Here is a 17,077-nt window from a genome sequence, read left to right on the forward strand (position 1 = left end):
CGTGCAGGCAAAGCGTCCTCCTGGTTGGCCGGCGGCGAGCCCGTGCGCGGCGGAACCAATGTCCGACGCCGGGTTTGCGGAACGTGACCCGGAAGTCGGCGTGAGCAGGCGCAGTGGGCAGGGGACGCCTAACGCGCGCGGGGACTTCCGGCGTGGGCGCCGAGCGCTCGGGACTGCGTGAGTCCGCGAAGAGGGGACCAGAGGCCCGAGCGGGTCCCGCCCCGGGGAGGTTCTGGCGAGGGCGGGCACGGGAGCCGGCTGCGTCCTCACGCGGGCGTCCCCCTCGTCCCGGCCTCCTGGCGCCGCCGACGCCTGCCATCCTAGCGCGGGGGCGTCCTCCTAGGTGGGCGCAGCCGAGTCCGGGGCCCGGGATGGCGTCGGCAGCGGGCCCCCAGGACCGGGAAGGGCTCCTGATCGTGAAGCTGGAGGAAGACTGCGCCTGGAGCCAGGAGCTTCCCCCGCCGGACGCCGGGCCTAGCCCCGAGGCCTCCCACCTGCGCTTCCGACGGTTCCGCTTCCAGGAGGCCGCGGGGCCCCGGGAAGCCCTCAGCCAGCTGCAGGAGCTCTGCCACGGGTGGCTGCGACCCGAGCTGCGCACCAAGGAGCAGATCCTGGAGTTGCTGGTGCTCGAGCAGTTCCTGACCATCCTGCCGCAGGAGATCCAGAGCAGGGTGCAGGAGCTGCATCCCGAGAGCGGCGAGGAGGCGGTGACGCTCGTGGAGGACATGCAGCGAGAGCTCGGCCGCCTGAGGCAGCAGGTGAGCACGAAAGCCGGCGTTGGCGCGGTTGGATCCCGCCGACGGAGACTCGCCCCGGCCCCGCTCCCCAGACCCGCTCGGTTGGGGGCCCGGGGCAGATCTTACTTCTCGGTCGTCTGGCAGGAAGTCGTTCTCGATTGTCGCCGCAGGGGAAGAATAAGACTGAAGTGTTTGCGTTCCTAGGCTCCGGAGCTAGTGCGCGGGGTCCAAAGCCTCCGATCTTTGGTTCCGAGCAGACTACTTCTCCTGTTACGGGCCCAGCGCAGCCAGTGGCAGATGACCATGATAAAAGACTTTCCTCGGCTTTCCCGAGGGCTGGGGCGGGAGCGGCAGGCCATTTGCATCCGTTAGTCTTGGTGCGGAGCTGCCCAGCCACCTGGCATCCTCCCAGAGTGAGATCCAGGTTAAGTTAGAGTTTTGGTGAAAGCCGTTGGCACTTGGGCGTTAGAGGTGCTTGCTCCAGGTCAACTTGTTAGTACTGAGTAGAAGCATCTAGTGCAGTGTGGGGAAACAGAAGGGGAGTTAGTGCTCAGAGGCGGTGTGTGGGAAGGGCATGTTGCTGGGAATGGATGGGGAACCCCTTCGATCTTGGTTTTCTCCTCGCTGGGTCAAAGATCTGCCCTCAGAATCCCGGGCTAATGTCCCTTCCTGCCGGTTGGGTCCTTCCTCCGGGCCCTGTGGTGATGGTGAGTGCTGTGGGTTGGTTCCCAGGTCACAAACCATGGGCGGGGAACAGAAGTGCTCTTGGAGGAGCCTTTGCCTCTGGAAACAGCACGAGAGTCACCGAGCTTCAAGCTGGAGCCAATGGAGACTGAGCGAAGCCCTGGCCCCAGGCTGCAGGAGCTGCTAGGCCCCAGCCCCCAAAGGGACCCCCAGGCTGTAAAGGAGAGGGGTGAGGAACAGTGGGCAGGTGGGAGGGAAGGAGGAGGGGGCTTTGGGGTTGCCCCTGAGCCATCAGAAGGGAGCACCTAGAGCTAGGAGCGGGAATTCTGACCTCTTGGGATGGGTCTTCAGTGGTGGGAGGGGTGGGGGGGTGATAAGTCCATTTATATGCAGAAGAAGAGACTTTCCTTGCTGGCTGAATGTTGGACCTTGGCTGCTGCTGGCCGGGAAGGGCGCCTGTCTTCCTCTCCCCACCTTTCTCCAGCCCTCCCCTGCCTCTGTCACCTTAGCCTCCAGTCCTCGAGGGAGAGACTGTGGGTGGGTACTGAGCGGGCTTCCAAGGATCGGGAGTGCCACTCTCACCATGATTTCTGTTACCTTCAGCATTATCTGCTCCCTGGCTTTCTCTCTTTCCTCCTGAAGGGAACATGGAAGACAAGGAGATGACTGGGTCCCAGGTAATGGGGAAGTTGCCTTTGTCTCTTTCCCAGCACTTTCCCTTTCCCCTTTCTCTTGTTGCTCTTGGGGGTTGCCTCTGTCACTCAGGGCACTTTCTCCCCTACGCAAACATACCATCCGCCTTTGTTGTCTCCTTTACGCCTCACTGGAGGCTTGGCATTCGACCCCATGAAATGTGTCCTCAGCACCCCCAGTTTTGCCCGTTTAAACCATGACACACTGTGAATTATCCTTGGTGTCTTGGACTAAAGGCAGGTTTTGTGCTTTTTCAGTTGCCTGAGAGCTTAGAGGACGTGGCTATGTACATCTCCCAGGAGGAGTGGGAGCAGCAGGACCCGAGCAAGAGAATGCTGTCCCGGGACACGGAGCAGGAGACCTTTGATTCTGTGGATGGACTGGGTAAGAACAATTCTCCAGGCATGAGCACTCAGTCTTACCTAACCAGCATCTTGTCTTGATACCCACTTCCCAGATAGAACGTTATGTGGTTTGCCAGATGATCTCCCTTTGTTCAAAGTCCTCTGTCCCAGGATCAGTTAAACATCTACCTGATGGCACAGTTGGCACATTTATGGGCCCCAGATCTCAGATCCAAAGCTGGGTGGCAGAATCTGAACTGTACTGGACTTTCTGAGGTAGGAAAAATCAAATCCAAGTACTAGGATGCTGTGTCTTCATGCCATGCAAACCTTCAGGTTTGCATCTCACCTTATGTTCCACTATTTTTGTTTTGGGGGACCATACGGGGTGCCAGGGACTGAGCCTGAGTTGGACATATATTAAGGGCAAGTGCCTTACCCACTGTGTTACCTTTCTGGTCCCAATCACCAATTTTTTTTTGGCGGGGGGAGGACACACCTGGCAATGCACAGGGGTTATTCCTGGCTCTGCACTCAGGAGTTACTCAGGGACCATATGGGATGCTGGGAATCGAACCTGGGTTGGCCGCGTGCAAGGCAAAAGCCCTACGCGCTGTGCTATTGCTCCAGCCCTCCCATCCACTAATATATTTATGCCCTTCCCTGAAGCCTATTTAAGGGGCAGTTGTATCAACATTCTTACTTAGCAGCTGCCCCAACCCTTAATTCAGGAAGTAAAAATTCTGTAGGAGCATTAAAATGGTTCTATATGTTGAATTACTGTGCAGAGATCTAAAAATGTAAGGGGAAATTGATGGTTAGATTTAGGCAGCACATGTACAGATGTTGTAGAATTCTTTCAACTTTTCTGTATGTTTGAAACGTCTGTTTTGGGGCTAGATAGCTAGTGCGGGGTTCCTGCGAGTGTCTTGTCTGTGCTGACCCTGGTAACTGACACCCGTGGCTCCTCCAGCAATGTCAGTGTGTTCTGCGGGTTCCCAGCGCTGCGTTTACTCTCGGTAATCCCTGGCACCACGTGGTCTGAGCAGTGCTGCTTCCTTGGGTTCTCACACTGAACCACTGGTGGGCCAAGAATCACCAGGTGGGGCCCCCAGATCTCCTGAGCATTGCTTGGGAGAATCTCAACATTCCACCCTGTCAAGGGGAAAAAGAACTAGTTGGAGAAGTCTTGGACCAGGGAGGTAGCTTAGATGTATGGAGAGGCAGCTTTGCATGTGGGAGGCCCAGGGTGGCTCAGTATCAACTGAGCCTCTGTGTACTTCATGGCCTCCCAAGCACTGCTGGGTATATGCCCACCCATACCCGCAGACAAAAGTGAAGGAAGTCTTTAAAGACAACTTTGGGCTGCAGAGATAGGGCAGTAGGTAGGTGTTGGCCTTGTATGTGTCTGACCCGGTTCAGTCCCAGGCATCCCTTATGGTACTTCAGACATTGCCAGGAGTAACCCATGAGCATTGCTGGGTGTGGCCAGAAACAAAAGTATAATAAAAATAACGTTCAAATGGACAAGATAGTTCAGTGGGAAGGGTGTTTGCCTTGCACGTGGCTTACCTGGGTTTGATCCCCGCATTCCATATGATTCCCCCATGCACCGCCAGGAGTAATTCCTGAGGGCAGAGCCTGAGCATCTCTGGGTGTGGCCCAAAACCTATATACTAAAAAAATAATAAAATTTTGAAAAAATTAAAAAAGACGGGCTGGAGAGATAGTACCATGGCTTTTCTGGGAATTGTACGGGGTGTGAGGAATCAAACCCAGGTCTGCTGTGTGCAAGTCACATGCTCTACTCACTGTATTTTCCTGCCCCCAGTTGACAAATTCTTGAAAATAAACTGCTTAGAGTCTCTGTAGGAGTTGGAAGGAGGTTTTCCTTGAAGCTCAGAAATGACACTTGGGTTGTAACCTCATGATCTGTTGGAGCCTAGCTGTCCTTCTGAGTCTCCGTTGCATTTTATTTTCTCATGGAGTTGCAGATCAGATTTAGTTCCATATATGTTAGTGTCACACGTGGGCCAGAAAAATAATGTAGGGGTTAAAGCACCTGTGGCGCCTAAGCTGCACACGTGTCTGCTTCCATTCGATCCCCAGCATCACACGTAGTTCTCTGAGCACACAGCCAGAAATAGCACTGCAGGTGTTGCTCCCCGAAACAAGTAAAAAACATCACTTTGACCTGGTTTATTGAATAGTTTTGGTTACAGAGTCATTCAGTTCTCAAAAACAAAAATAAACATTCAGTTGTCATTGGGGGAAAAATTATCCCAGGGCCTACAGAAGTGTAGGAAGAAAGTCATTGTTCCCTTACCCAGTTTCTGTAAAAGTGACTGCCAGGAGCAGTTTCGTGTGTTTGGATGATTTTGCCAGACTTCCTGCATGGTCCATGTCCATTGAGTTAGGGGCAGGAATAGGGGCGGGAACTGTCTTTTTCCCTCCTGCCTGGTAAATGGAAGAGGTAATTACTTTTATTTGGGTGGCTACACTTGGTGATGCTCAAGGATTACTCCTGGCAGTACTGGGGGTACCATGTGGGATGCAAGGGGTTGAACCCCGATTGGCCGTGTGCAAGGCAAATGCCCGCCCCACTGTCTACCTCTCGGGCCCCGGGAAGCGGTGATTCAGAAATCTGTTTCTTTCGTTGCGAGCAGAGTCTCAGGATCCCAATCAGGAGATGCTGAGCACCCAGATGGAGCAAGGGGGGAAGCTGTGGGAACCCAGTTACCAGACTTGCAAGGAGGGCCTGAGGCTCCGAAGCCCAGCTCCAGGTACGAACTGCAGTGAGGCCCACCTAGCCAGCCTCCTGCTGTTGCGTGTATGCGCGTGCGGCTTTGCTTTTGTCCCCACTGCCCACCTCATCCCAGTGACGCATGTCTGTCTTTTCTTTCTGGGCTCCCCTGCCCACCCTCGACCCAGGCCTGCTCTGGGTGACCCACATCCAAGGGGCTGAAGTCAGACTGAGTTGGAGGGAGGTACAGGCCCCTTTCTGATGGGTCTGAGCTGGCTCCTGAGTGATGTCTGCACTCTTGCCCTGATTTCTCTCCAGGGTGCGGGAAGTGTGCGGGGTGGGGGTGGGGAGGAAGCCGGGATGGAATCAGTTCTCTGGGCTTCTGACCTTACAGAGCAGCAGGGTCATGGATTCCTTTCGCCAGTGTAGAAATGATTAGGGCTTTGGTTTCTCTTGCTGTACCAGGCCAAGAGAAATTTGAGAACCAGGAAGAAAATGCTCACTCTGTTTTCCCTGAGAGCGTCCATCCTCAGGTGCTGCTCCCTGGCCAGGCCAGGGGGGAGGTCCCCTGGAGTCCCGAGCAGGGAAGGCCTCAGGACAGGGCTGAAGGGCACTGGGAACCTCACCCTGAGGAGCGGATGGAACAGTCTCTCCTGGGAGCCACAGGTTGCAGAGAATTGGGGCGACCGAAGGAACTGCAGCCGAAGAAACTCCACTTGTGTCCATTGTGTGGCAAAAATTTTTCTAACAACTCGAACCTAATCAGGCACCAGAGAATCCATGCAGCGGAAAGACTGTGTATGGGTATGGAGTGCAGTGAGATCTTCGGGGGGAATCCACACTTTCTGTCACTGCACAGAGCACACTTGGGAGAGGACACCCACAAGTGCCTTGAATGTGGAAAAAGTTTCAGTCAGAACACGCACCTCACTCGCCATCAGCGCACACACACGGGAGAGAAGCCCTATCAGTGTAACGTGTGTGGAAAAAGCTTCTCTTGCAACTCCAACCTGCACAGACACCAGAGAACGCACACGGGGGAGAAGCCCTACAAGTGCCCCGAGTGCGGGGAGATCTTCGCGCACAGTTCCAACCTCCTCAGGCACCAGAGAATTCACACGGGAGAGAGACCCTATAAGTGTGCCGAGTGTGGGAAAAGTTTTTCTCGTAGTTCTCATCTTGTCATACATGAAAGAACTCATGAAAAGGAGAGGCTCTTCCCCTTCTCCGAGTGTGGAGAAGCAGTGAGCAGCAGCACCCCATTTCTTACACCTCACAGAACCCCTAAGCCAGAGAAGAAACTCTTCGAGTGTTTGACTTGTGGGAAAAGCTTCCGGCAGGGCATGCATCTCACCAGACACCAGCGGACACACACCGGAGAAAAACCGTACAAATGTACCCTTTGCGGGGAGAATTTCTCCCATAGATCCAACTTGATCAGGCACCAGCGAGTTCACACGGGAGAGAAGCCCTACACCTGTCATGAGTGTGGAGACAGTTTCTCTCACAGCTCCAATCGGATTCGTCACCTGAGAACCCACACGGGGGAGAGACCCTATAAATGTAATGAGTGTGGAGAAAGCTTTTCTCGGAGTTCCCGCCTCATGAGTCACCAGAGGACTCACACCGGATAGAACAAGGGGCTTTCTCCACCCTGGGCCAGTGGCGTGTGCAGAGCGTCCTGATGTAGGAGCTGACACTCCTTGCCCAGCTGACGAGTGACTGACATTTTTGCAGTCACTCTAATGTCATGGAAAAGCGGTGCAGAGGCCGCAAAGGATTCTTACAAGGCTGAAGAGGAATTCTGTCAGAACTGATGTGGCAGGTCTCTGGGGGCATCTGCCAGGGCAGAGTCCCTCTCAGTCCATTCTGGGCCAGGGGCGTCCGCGCCCTGGATGTCAGCCAAGTTGTGATTTGGGTGCCTTCCCGCATTTTGGGAATCTGTGGTTTCTTTGTTACTGCTTTCGCGTTTGGGACATTCGGCAGCAGCTTTGGGTTCCTGGCTCTCGGGGAAATCAGGAGGCCGCAGAAGATTGGGGGCTGCAGCTTTCCCCGAGCCCCCGCACTCCTCATGACCCACCAGGAGTAGCAGTCGGCAGGTCACGCACACAAAGATCAGAAGGACCCAGGGGCTTGAAGGAAATAGGAAGCCGTGATTTGCTGATCGTGGTCAACCCAGGAATTGGCAAAGGAAGTAGGAGCCTGCGTTAGTCTGCCCTTTGCAGAAATCGCGACTTTCTCCACTTCTGTCAGAGAAGAGAAACGGTTTTCCGTTAAAGGGTTCCATGAAAGATGGAGTCCCTGGGAGACTTTGAGAACGTGGACCCTAGAAAGCCGCATTAGGGAACATTCCTTTCTCTATTGGAAATGTTTGGTAATAAATGTCTTCAGTAAATATGAAACTGTGTAAGTGTTTCTTGAGAACCTTTGTCTCCTTCCTGCTTTGGTTAGTGGACTTGCTTCTTTGGGAGTTTCGTAGGTGAGTTGGGAAGGCTGAGGTACGGACTGTGACCAGTGTCAGGTCTAAGACAGCCGCCCATGGTCGTACCCCAAGGGTTTCAGGTTGTCTTTGGTGTACAGCAATAAAAATGTCTTAGATTCTCGGCTTAGTGTTTACTTTTAGAAGATAAAACAATGAACAGCCTTGCTTTTGACAGAATTTTTATTTTTTTGCTTTTGGACCCAGCAGTGTTCAGGGGTTGCTCCTGGCTCTCCACTCAGGAATTACTTCTGGTGGAGCTCAGGAGGTCATATGGGATGTTGGGGATTGAACCTGGGTCAGCAGCGTACAAGGCAAACGCCCTATCCCCTGTACTATCGCTCCAGCCCCTGACAGACTATTTTTTAATTTTATTTTTTATTAGTGAAACACCATGAGGTACAGTTGTAGACTTACAAATTTTTGTGCTTGGGTTTCAGTTATATAATGATCGAGTACTCATCCCTCTACCAGTGCCCATTGTCCACCACCAGTGATCCCAGTATCCCTCCCACCCCCCCAACCCCCCCATCCCACCCTGCCTCTGTGGCAGGGCATTCCCTTTTGTTCTCTCCTTTTGGGTGCTGTGGTTTGCAAAAGAGGCATTGAGTGGCAATCATGTTCGGTCTATAGTCTGTTTTCAGCATGCATCTCCCATCCTGGGAGGATCCTCCCAACACCCTTTATTTGGTGCTCCCTTCTCTATCTGAGCTGCCTTTTCCCCTAGTATGTGCGGCTGGCCTCCAAGCCATGGAGTAAACCTCTTGGTATTTATGTCGGCTATTCTTGGGTGTTAAGTCTCCTATTTTATTACTTTATGTTCCACAGATGAATGCGGTTTTTCTATGTGTGTCCCTCTCTTTCTGACTCATTTCGCTTAGCATGTTACTTTCCATGTAGTACCACTTGTATGTAATTTCATGACTTCATCTTTTCTAACAACTACGTAGTACTCCATTGTGTAGATGTACTAAAGTTTCTTTAACCACGTTACTGTAACAGTTACTGACCCTTAGTGGTGGGAAAAAGCAGGTGAGGGCAAAAGTTTTAAAGGATAAGCTTCATATTCTAGAACAGGAAGTCAGGATTGTCTTTTTAACTATTTCTGGGACAGGTAAAATACTAGGTATTCCAGGAATAGGAAATCCGAATATCAGGAAAACAGAATTTGGGCTAGGGAGAAGAGCTGAAGCTATTGACCAGGTATCAAATGCAGCAAATTTAAGAGACGGAGACAGCCCTGCCCTGCCACCATCCCCTTATTAACCAGCTGCCTGACCTCAGTTCAGTGTTGCCTCCCTGGGTTTCTGTGTCAGTTTTGTTTCCATTCTTGTGGTGATCCCTGGGATCAGACTGGGGACACACTTGGAAGGCCGAGCTCTACCACTGGGCCCATGGCTTTGGTCCCTTCTGAAATGTCATTTTTTATCTTACTATTTCTGGGCTGGAGTACATGTTTCGTATGTAGGAAGTCCAGGTCTCATCCCTATCACCACATAGTCCCCCAAGCACTGCAAGAGTTTCCCATCACGCCCAAGCACTGGGCTGGTAGTAGCCCCTGAGCACTGTTGGGTGTGGCTGAAAATATGGAGTAAGAAGACGATTGCTATATATTAAAACATGTTAATCAGGGAGATTGGTTAGGTACCACAGCAGTGATCCCCAAACTTAATTTGACTTAGCCTATTTTTCAGGGGGGAAAATAACTCATTACCTCCCTGGAAAACTCAGCAGACCAACAGAAAGTGTCGCCTGTTGTACCTGCAGTAACTCCATCTGCAGTGTCATCTCAATGCTCCCAACTCTGGGAGTGGGACCCACTGTCCTAGTTCCACACCCCAGTTTTGCACCTAATCATTCATTGGAAGCCATAGTTGCCGCATATGCACCAACAGAAGAGAATACACACCACAGTAGATCCTTGACGCAATGTATGATATGGGGAACATTAAAAATGAATACAAAATTAAGAATTATTCTAACAAATCTGATATTTACAAAAATCAGGTTTATCAAGTACATGGGGGCAGTCATAATGCTACTCCAGTTCTGGGCATTCCCTTCTGGCATCTCATCCCATCATGCGCCATGGGATTCTTTCACTCGGTGGGATTCTCTCCATTTAGAAGCCTCTGTTCTCTGGCTGTGTTGATCTTCTCCCCGCTCCTTTTGATTTAAATAATTTAAACTTAAAAGATAGTGTTCTTTTAGCTGTGTAATTAGCAAAAATAAACAGCATAATAATATTTAATGCTTTAAGATATTGGGAAAAGCCCTTTCAAAGTCCTGGTAGAAAGATGGAAACAATTTCACTGTATCAACTGTCATCCTGTTGTTCCTCGATTTACTTGAGCAGGCGCCAGTAACATCTCTGTTCGTTCCAGCCCTGAGATTTTAGCAGCCTCTCCTTACTGGTCTTTCCCAGTGATTGGAGGCTCTTTGAGGGTCAGAGGAATGAGACCTGTGATAGTTACTCTTTTTGGCATATCGAATACTCCACAGGGAGCTTGCCAGGCTCTGCTCGTGCAGGATCTTTAAGTTAATATTTGCAAACGTTAACTTCGCTGATTCGTAGTATTCGCAGTATTCTGAAACAATGTAACATGTAAAAATTTAAAGTTTTATAAATTAAATTGTAAAAAATGTTCTTATTCTTTGACTTGGTAGTTTAATTCTAATAACCTACCCTCAGGTGATGCTTTGAATTTTTTTTGCAAAAAGTAGGGGCTGGAGCAACAGCACAGCGGGTAGGGCGTTTGCCTTGCACGCGGCCGACCTGGGTTCAATTCCCAGCATCCCATGTAGTCCCCCGAGCGCCGCCAGGAGTGATTCCTGAGTGCAAAGCCAGGAGTAACCCCTGAGCATCACTGGGTGTGACCCAAAAAGCAAAAAAAAAAAAAAAAAGTATATATATATATATATATATATATATATATATATGATCCGGAACAATGTTGTAGTGGTCAAAGCACTTTGCCTTGCATGTGGCAGACCCTGGTTCGATTCCTGGCACCTCATGATTCCCTGAGCCCTGCCAGGAGTGATCTCTGAGTGCCACACCAGGAATAATTCTGAGCATCATTTTTTTTGGCCAAATTCTGACCCAGAAGTTGGCCAAAAAAAAATTACGTGGTGACACCTTAGGACATAGTGTAAGGCCCTTGGATTCTGCAACAGCAGAAATGAAAGGATGAACAAATGTTATTAAGTGTAAAGGAGTAGTGTAAAGATAGCACAGTGGGTAGGGAGCGTTTCTTGTACGTGACCAACCTTGGTTTGATCTCTGGCATCCCAACCAGCCAGGAGTGACCCCTGAGCACAGAGCCAGAAGTCAGCCCTGAGCACAGTTGGGTGCGTATATCCCTACCTCAACCCTCCAAACAAGTTGGGAAACGTGAAAAAGGTAACTAGTAGGGCCAGGGAAATAGCTCAATGGGCTAGAGCCTTTTGGATTTATATGTGGGATCCCTGGGTTGATCCTCAGGGCTGCAAGGCCCCCAGTACTGAGCCAGGAGTAGCCCTCTCAGCATTGCTGTGTAGTCCCCAAAGAAAGAAAATGGTAATTAGAACTCATCAGCATACATATATATATAGAGAGAGCATATGTATGTATGTGTGTGCTAGAAGACTAATATCCACGGCCAGGGAGAATGGGTTGGGACTGGTCAGTGGTTGGATCTAAGCACAAGTGTGTGTGGGGCTGAGGGTAGGTAAAATAGAAAAGAGACTGCTGTAACAATAATAGCTGGGAATGATCACGCTGGACAAGAACGAAGTGTTGAAAGTAGGTAAAGAGATATTCTTGATAACCTTTTAGTATCAATATTGCAAACCACAATGCCCAAAAGGGGGGGAGGGAGGGAGAGAAAGAGAGAGAGATGTCTGCCATAGACGCAGGCAGGGGATGGGGGGTGATGGGAGGGAACCTAGGAACACTGGGCTGGGAAAGGTACACTGGTGGGCAGATGGGTGTTGGAATACTGTATGACTGAAATTCAATCATGAACAGTTTTGAAAGGGTCTATCTCACTGATTCAATAAAAAAGTTAAACTCATCCATCAGCATATATTAAAAGCTATGAATATATTGATACTATTTTTATTTTGGTGCCACACATGGTGCTGCTCAGGCTAGGCATACTCCAACTGCTCAGTGATCACTTCTGGCAATGTTCAGTGGACCATATTTGTGCCAGGATCAAATCAGAGGATGGTTACCCGCAGGGCAAAGCACCTCAATCTCTGGACTGACTATCTGGCTTTCACACTGATAAAAGTTAATGCCCTACCCACATTTCCATGGGACAGTTAATCTGGGACAGTAATTCTTCACTCTTCAGAGACTTGTCCAAAGTAGGAAAAAAAGAGCGAACTATTTATACATTTAAAGAAACATTTATTTTCAAGTTATTTTGTAACCAGCATAAATTAGGATAGATACACAAAATAAGGTCATTTGATAAGAAACAAAGAGAATTCACAACAGATTTACACTATGTATTAACTGCAGCAAAAACATTGAAACACAAAATCTAATTATTAGACCCAGAAGTTGAAGGCATATTGAAGGACTCCTTAATATGAGACCCAGGTTTTAAAAAGTTACCCGCTCTAGAATGGGTTCTATTACGAATCTGTTTCTTGATTATTTCTTGTTTCATTTCTTTTAACGTGAAATGGAACCTCTGAAACTCGGGTGTGGCATCAACGAAGTCAAGGAGAGAGTCCAGACTCTCTCTTACAGCAGCCAGAGTACATTCAGCAATCGGTTCTGCTCCCCCTGCTTTCTGAGCTACTTCCTTAGTAATCTCACCTTTTGTTTTTGGGGGGCTAACTTTTGCTTCCTCATTGCCATTTAACCATGTCTTGCCACCAACCAGCTTGTTTTCTAACTCCCCGCATTTCTCAAGAATTTCTCTGTAATCACCGTCCTCTAGGCATTGAAGATCATACTCGGGTTCCTTTTTGTAAAGAAGGTTTTCCCATGCATTTGCTAGAGTTATTTGTTTCACTTCATCCCAACTCTTTGCCCAGTTGAAAACTGCTCTTTTTATGTTGTAGGTTTTTATTTTTGAAACTCCTTTTTCTCCTTTATCTTGTTCATCATCACTTTCTTCAAAAATGACGAGACTTTCTTCCAGTTGCTTCCACCTGTAAAGTCGTTTGCAGCTCAGAATGACACCTTGATTCATAGGTTGAATCAAGGTTGAAGTGTTCTGGGGAAAAAACAAGCATTTTATTCGACCATCTTCGCTGGCTAATGATTCGGCAGAAGGGTGAACTGGGGAATTATCCAGAAGTAACAGTGCTCTGACATCCTCTTCATGGAATCTTAGAACGTTGCATTGGAAATGCCGGACCTCGGGAACAAAGTTTTGAAAGAACCATTCTGAAAACAATTCCCTGGTGAACCAAACATCCTTACTCTGTTTATACATCACGGGTAATGTACTTGTGTCCTCTTTCATACGTCTGGGCGGCTTTGACTTGCCAATAATAACTGACTTCAATTTGTGACTTCCGTTTGCGTTCGCACATAAGAGAGCGGACAGCCGCTCTTCGTTTATTTTCTTCCCGGGCAGGCAGATGTCTTTTCTGCTTGCTGGCGTGTTTTCTGACATTGACTTCCAAAAGAGGTCCGTCTCATCACCACTGTATAGTTGAGCTAGACACAGTTTCTCTTCTTTGATAAGTTTGGACAGTTTTTGTCGAAATGGCTCCACATTTTCTGAACTTAGGACTTGTTCACCACGTATTTTTCGGTTCCCAATCGCATGCCTGTTTCGAAATCGAAAGAGCCAACCAGTGCTGGCTTTGAAGTCTGTTCGCCCAAAGCACTGTGCAAACCTCTCTGCAGCAGCCTGTAGCTCCACGCCTCGGACGGGAATGCCCGCCGAGCGTTTCTGCTGGTACCACATGTACACTGCGTCATCCACATCGCTGTATTTGGCTCCTGTTGTTCTCTTTCTCTTTTCCGCTCCTACTAGTGGCATGTCCTGCTTCAGTACAAAGTCCAAGATCAATTTCTTATTCTTCCTAATGTCATAAAATGTTGATTTACTGATTCCAAATTCATCCATTACACTTTTAAGAGACCGTCCAGCTTCTATCCGACTCAGGACCTTCATTTTTTCCTCCAAATTCAGTGTTGTGTATTTCCCTCTCTTATTCATATTGAATTTGACTTCTAACAGCCGACAGGAGAAAGTATATGGAAAAGACTTACTGAAGTGGAGGAAACATTTTTCAAAACCGATTCCCTCCAAACTAGTTAAAAACCTAAGAAAAAGGGTTTTATAGGTAATGGGCTAAAAGGGTAGGGGCTCGTGATTGAAGGGCCAGGCTAAAGATAAATAGGTGAACTCAGAAAGCTGCCCTGTCCAAGTCCTATATAGTTAATCTCCTGAATGGCAAGCATGTCATTTCTCAGCACCCGGCATGCCCCTCCCCCCACAGAGGCAGCAGCACCCATCGGGAATAACAAAAATACTTGATTTGCCGGGGTCACTGTGATGACCAAAAAGGAAGAGCTGAGACGTGCCCACAGTAGACCCAGAAGAGATAAGTCCTCAATAAAGAAATGATACTGGAGAAATGGGAGACTTAATAAATGATACTGGAGAAATGGGAGACTTCATTTTGTATAGCAGATATGCAGTGAGGTTTCTCTTCCAAAAGGACCCAATTTTACCTGTCAAAAAAGAAAGCTCTGCTCATAATCGTTCTGCACATAGTTCACCAGACCACAATCCATGCCTGAATAAATAGTAAGCTACAAAGACCCCCAAAGATTGGGATGTTTAGAAAGTTGAAATTCAGAGAATTATATAGGACTTGAGGTGAAGAAAGTAAGCTCTGTTGCCATATTGAATGAAACCTAATTTTTGGTGCCACTAAAGTAACTCAGAATAGCTTTCCCAAAGAATGAGCTTTAACTTGAGGGTTTATTTTACTGAGGTAATTTGTAAGTAATTTCTTAGCTTTTTGCTGCTGTCAGATTATCTTCTGGACATCCAGCATATTCTCGAGTATTATTTTTCACTGAAACTTCCATATTTTGGATATTATTTTCAAAATTATGGCAATTCTTTGGTAGTTCAAAAGCTTTACAGATTTTGTGCCATAGTTTAAAACGAAATTTCAAAGAGCTGTCATTTTCCTAAGTTTACATAACCATGCTAAATAACAAACTTTTCATATTTGAGATTTGATTTTTGTTTTGGTTTTGCTTCATTCGAACCAAGACTCAAGTTTTCCACTGCCTGAAGAAAGTGAAACGATTTCTCTACTGGTGTTTCTGATAAGTTATTTCCCACGAATCCTGTTGATAGACTCTTCAGTAGCTGTGCCCGCAATTCGTTTCAGATTCTCCTGGTGCTGCCTAATGCCCTTTCAGGTTCTTTAGAAATGTCCTACCCTAGATTAATTTCATGGTTCTCATTCCAGATACACACCCTCATGGGAAGAAATTAAAACTGCCACTTACATCCATTCCAGGTGCTGTGAAGAAAGAAAAGATTGTCAGCGAAATGAGGAAAACGACTGCTCTTCCAGCTAGTTTTCCTCTCCTTTAGAACAGGGTCTTCCTGGCTTTCATTTATTCAGCTACACAGAACTCTTGCAAGTCTTCGCTTTAGGAACCCAGGAGAGTGTACACCATTGGTTTCCCTCCTACATTTGTGCAAGAAATGCACTTCAAATAAAGGAGCACAGAGAATTGTGAAAGGATATGATAATATTGTGGAGTCAAAAAGTTAAGTTTAAAAGAGACAGAACAAAGGCCAACAACTAAGAGGTAGCTTTTTTTCCCCCTTTGTGTTACACCTGTCTGTGCTTAGGGCTTACTCCTGGGCTCTGCTGTATTGGATGTTAGAGATCAAACCGGTCAGCTGTGTACAAGGCGTGTGTCCTAACCGCAATACTGCTGGCCCAGAGGTAACTTTTTAATTGAAAAATGCATTTATTTGCTACTCAAGAGTATCACTATGAACTCTGGTGGTCACTTAGATAAAACTTGCAGCTTGCTATAGTATCCTAGAGCAAACTCCATGCGTTTATTTTCATCGTCGTTTCCCAGGAGTAGATTTAGTGTCTCTCGGACCAGGGGAAGGTGAAGTCAAAATGAAAAGTTCGGGGACTTTTTGTGGGTTCTACAAGCATGGAGAAGTAACCCTGGTGCTAAACTTCATACAACGAAAACCAACAGTGGCTCTTTGCCAGTTGCCCCTTGTGTCTCATGCTGCTTCAGGGGGTTTCTCATTCCTCCTCGCATCCCCCCTAATCACTCCTTAGCCATACTAGGAAATGGGCCTGCCAGTGACACCAGCAGGCACTGCTGTAGAATGTCATTCAGTATGATGCAAGCATTACTGTCACTGGATCTGAAACTAGGCACAGAAACAGGTGCTAACAAAGTGCGCCTATTCCGAGACAAGGTAGTCCAGGCGCGCAGGTGACCTAGGCAAGGATTTACAATGGCTTCTGATTCCGCCTTTTCTCCCCAAAGAATTCAGGATGTATGCCAGAGGACCAGCCTATCTCCAACAGCACGAAGTCTAATGGCTCAGAACTGGTCCACTTTCACTGGCATTAAACTTACCTCCAGCAGATTTGTCCTAGAAAGAGGTTCTCTTAAAAACCCTCCAACAGTGCTCCAGGAACTACTTTACTAAATGCAATCTCTGTTCCCAAACTGCTAGGAATGCTAATGGGAGCTTCTTTTCGCTTTTTGGGTGACTTCTGCGACGGGAGGTGGAGTTAGGGTTAGGGAGGTGGGGTAGGGGCCCTCTGAGGTGCTGAGTCGGCTGGTGACAAGTCCGCGCCCTCCCTGCTGTCCATTGCTGGGCCTTGCCCTTGTTCTCAGTTCCGCAAGCCAGCCCAACTACATCTGATCACACAGTTTCCTGCGTTCTTCGCCGCGCTCTCAGGCCGTAGGTCTTTCCCTGGGGCGGGCCCCAGTGCTGGCCCTTGGGGGCTTTGGGTTCCCGGCTGCCAGTCAGCCGCGATCGCCCACGGGGCCACGATCGCCCACAGCCTCAACGGTTCTTTCCGTACCCTGGGCCACCGGGCCGAGACGGGGCCCACGCCCCCGGCCACACGGGCACCACCGCCTTAGGGGGCCGGGGAGGCGGGGGCCCCGCGCGACCCTGAGCGTCGCTTCTCGGGCCCAAGGTCTCGGTCAAGGAGAGAGACTGAGCTGCTGCGCAGGTTAAACCCACCTCACATAGCCAAAAGCGATCGTGAGGGACGCGCCGCCCTGACAGGGGCCCAGGCCCCTCGGGCCCGCCGTTTCCGACGGGGACGGCCTCTCACGCAGGGGCTGCGTGGGCCGGACTCCCGGCCAGCAAGTGCAGCCGAGCCGACGCCGAGACGAGGACGCGGCGGGTCGGGCTGCGCG

General features: G+C 49.1%; 1 protein-coding gene across 4 annotated transcripts; it reads left to right on the top strand.

Moving 5' to 3' along the window:
* ZNF263 (zinc finger protein 263) lies at nucleotides 1–7,597 on the top strand. Of its 4 annotated transcripts, none has more exons than XM_056134983.1 (6): nucleotides 1–758; nucleotides 1,470–1,650; nucleotides 2,025–2,098; nucleotides 2,372–2,498; nucleotides 5,125–5,241; nucleotides 5,735–5,955. In XM_056134983.1, exons 1-6 carry the CDS (start codon nucleotides 372–374, stop codon nucleotides 5,806–5,808), a joined length of 960 nt encoding a protein of 319 aa, XP_055990958.1. In that variant the 5' UTR covers nucleotides 1–371; the 3' UTR covers nucleotides 5,809–5,955. The 4 variants fall into 4 exon arrangements, with proteins under 4 accessions (XP_055990958.1, XP_055990956.1, XP_055990955.1 ...); XM_056134981.1 differs by having other exon boundaries at nucleotides 21–758; nucleotides 2,064–2,098; nucleotides 5,667–7,597; XM_056134980.1 differs by having other exon boundaries at nucleotides 22–758; nucleotides 5,667–7,597.
* The last annotated feature ends 9,480 nt before the right edge of the window (nucleotides 7,598–17,077 follow it).

The sequence above is a fragment of the Sorex fumeus genome, unplaced genomic scaffold, assembly GCF_029834395.1.
Source record: "Sorex fumeus unplaced genomic scaffold, SorFum_2.1 ptg000110l, whole genome shotgun sequence".
NCBI classification, from domain to species: Eukaryota; Metazoa; Chordata; class Mammalia; order Eulipotyphla; family Soricidae; genus Sorex; species Sorex fumeus.

What these genes read in the sequence shown, in the direction of transcription:
- ZNF263 (XM_056134980.1), top strand. Translation starts at nt 372, where the DNA reads ATGGCGTCGGCAGCGGGCCCCCAGGACCGGGAAGGGCTCCTGATCGTG. An exon ending in AGGAGATGACTGGGTCCCAG is followed by an intron (nt 2,099 to 2,371) that starts GTAATGGGGAAG and finishes GTGCTTTTTCAG; the next exon opens with TTGCCTGAGAGCTTAGAGGA. An exon ending in TGATTCTGTGGATGGACTGG is followed by an intron (nt 2,499 to 5,124) that starts GTAAGAACAATT and finishes CGTTGCGAGCAG; the next exon opens with AGTCTCAGGATCCCAATCAG.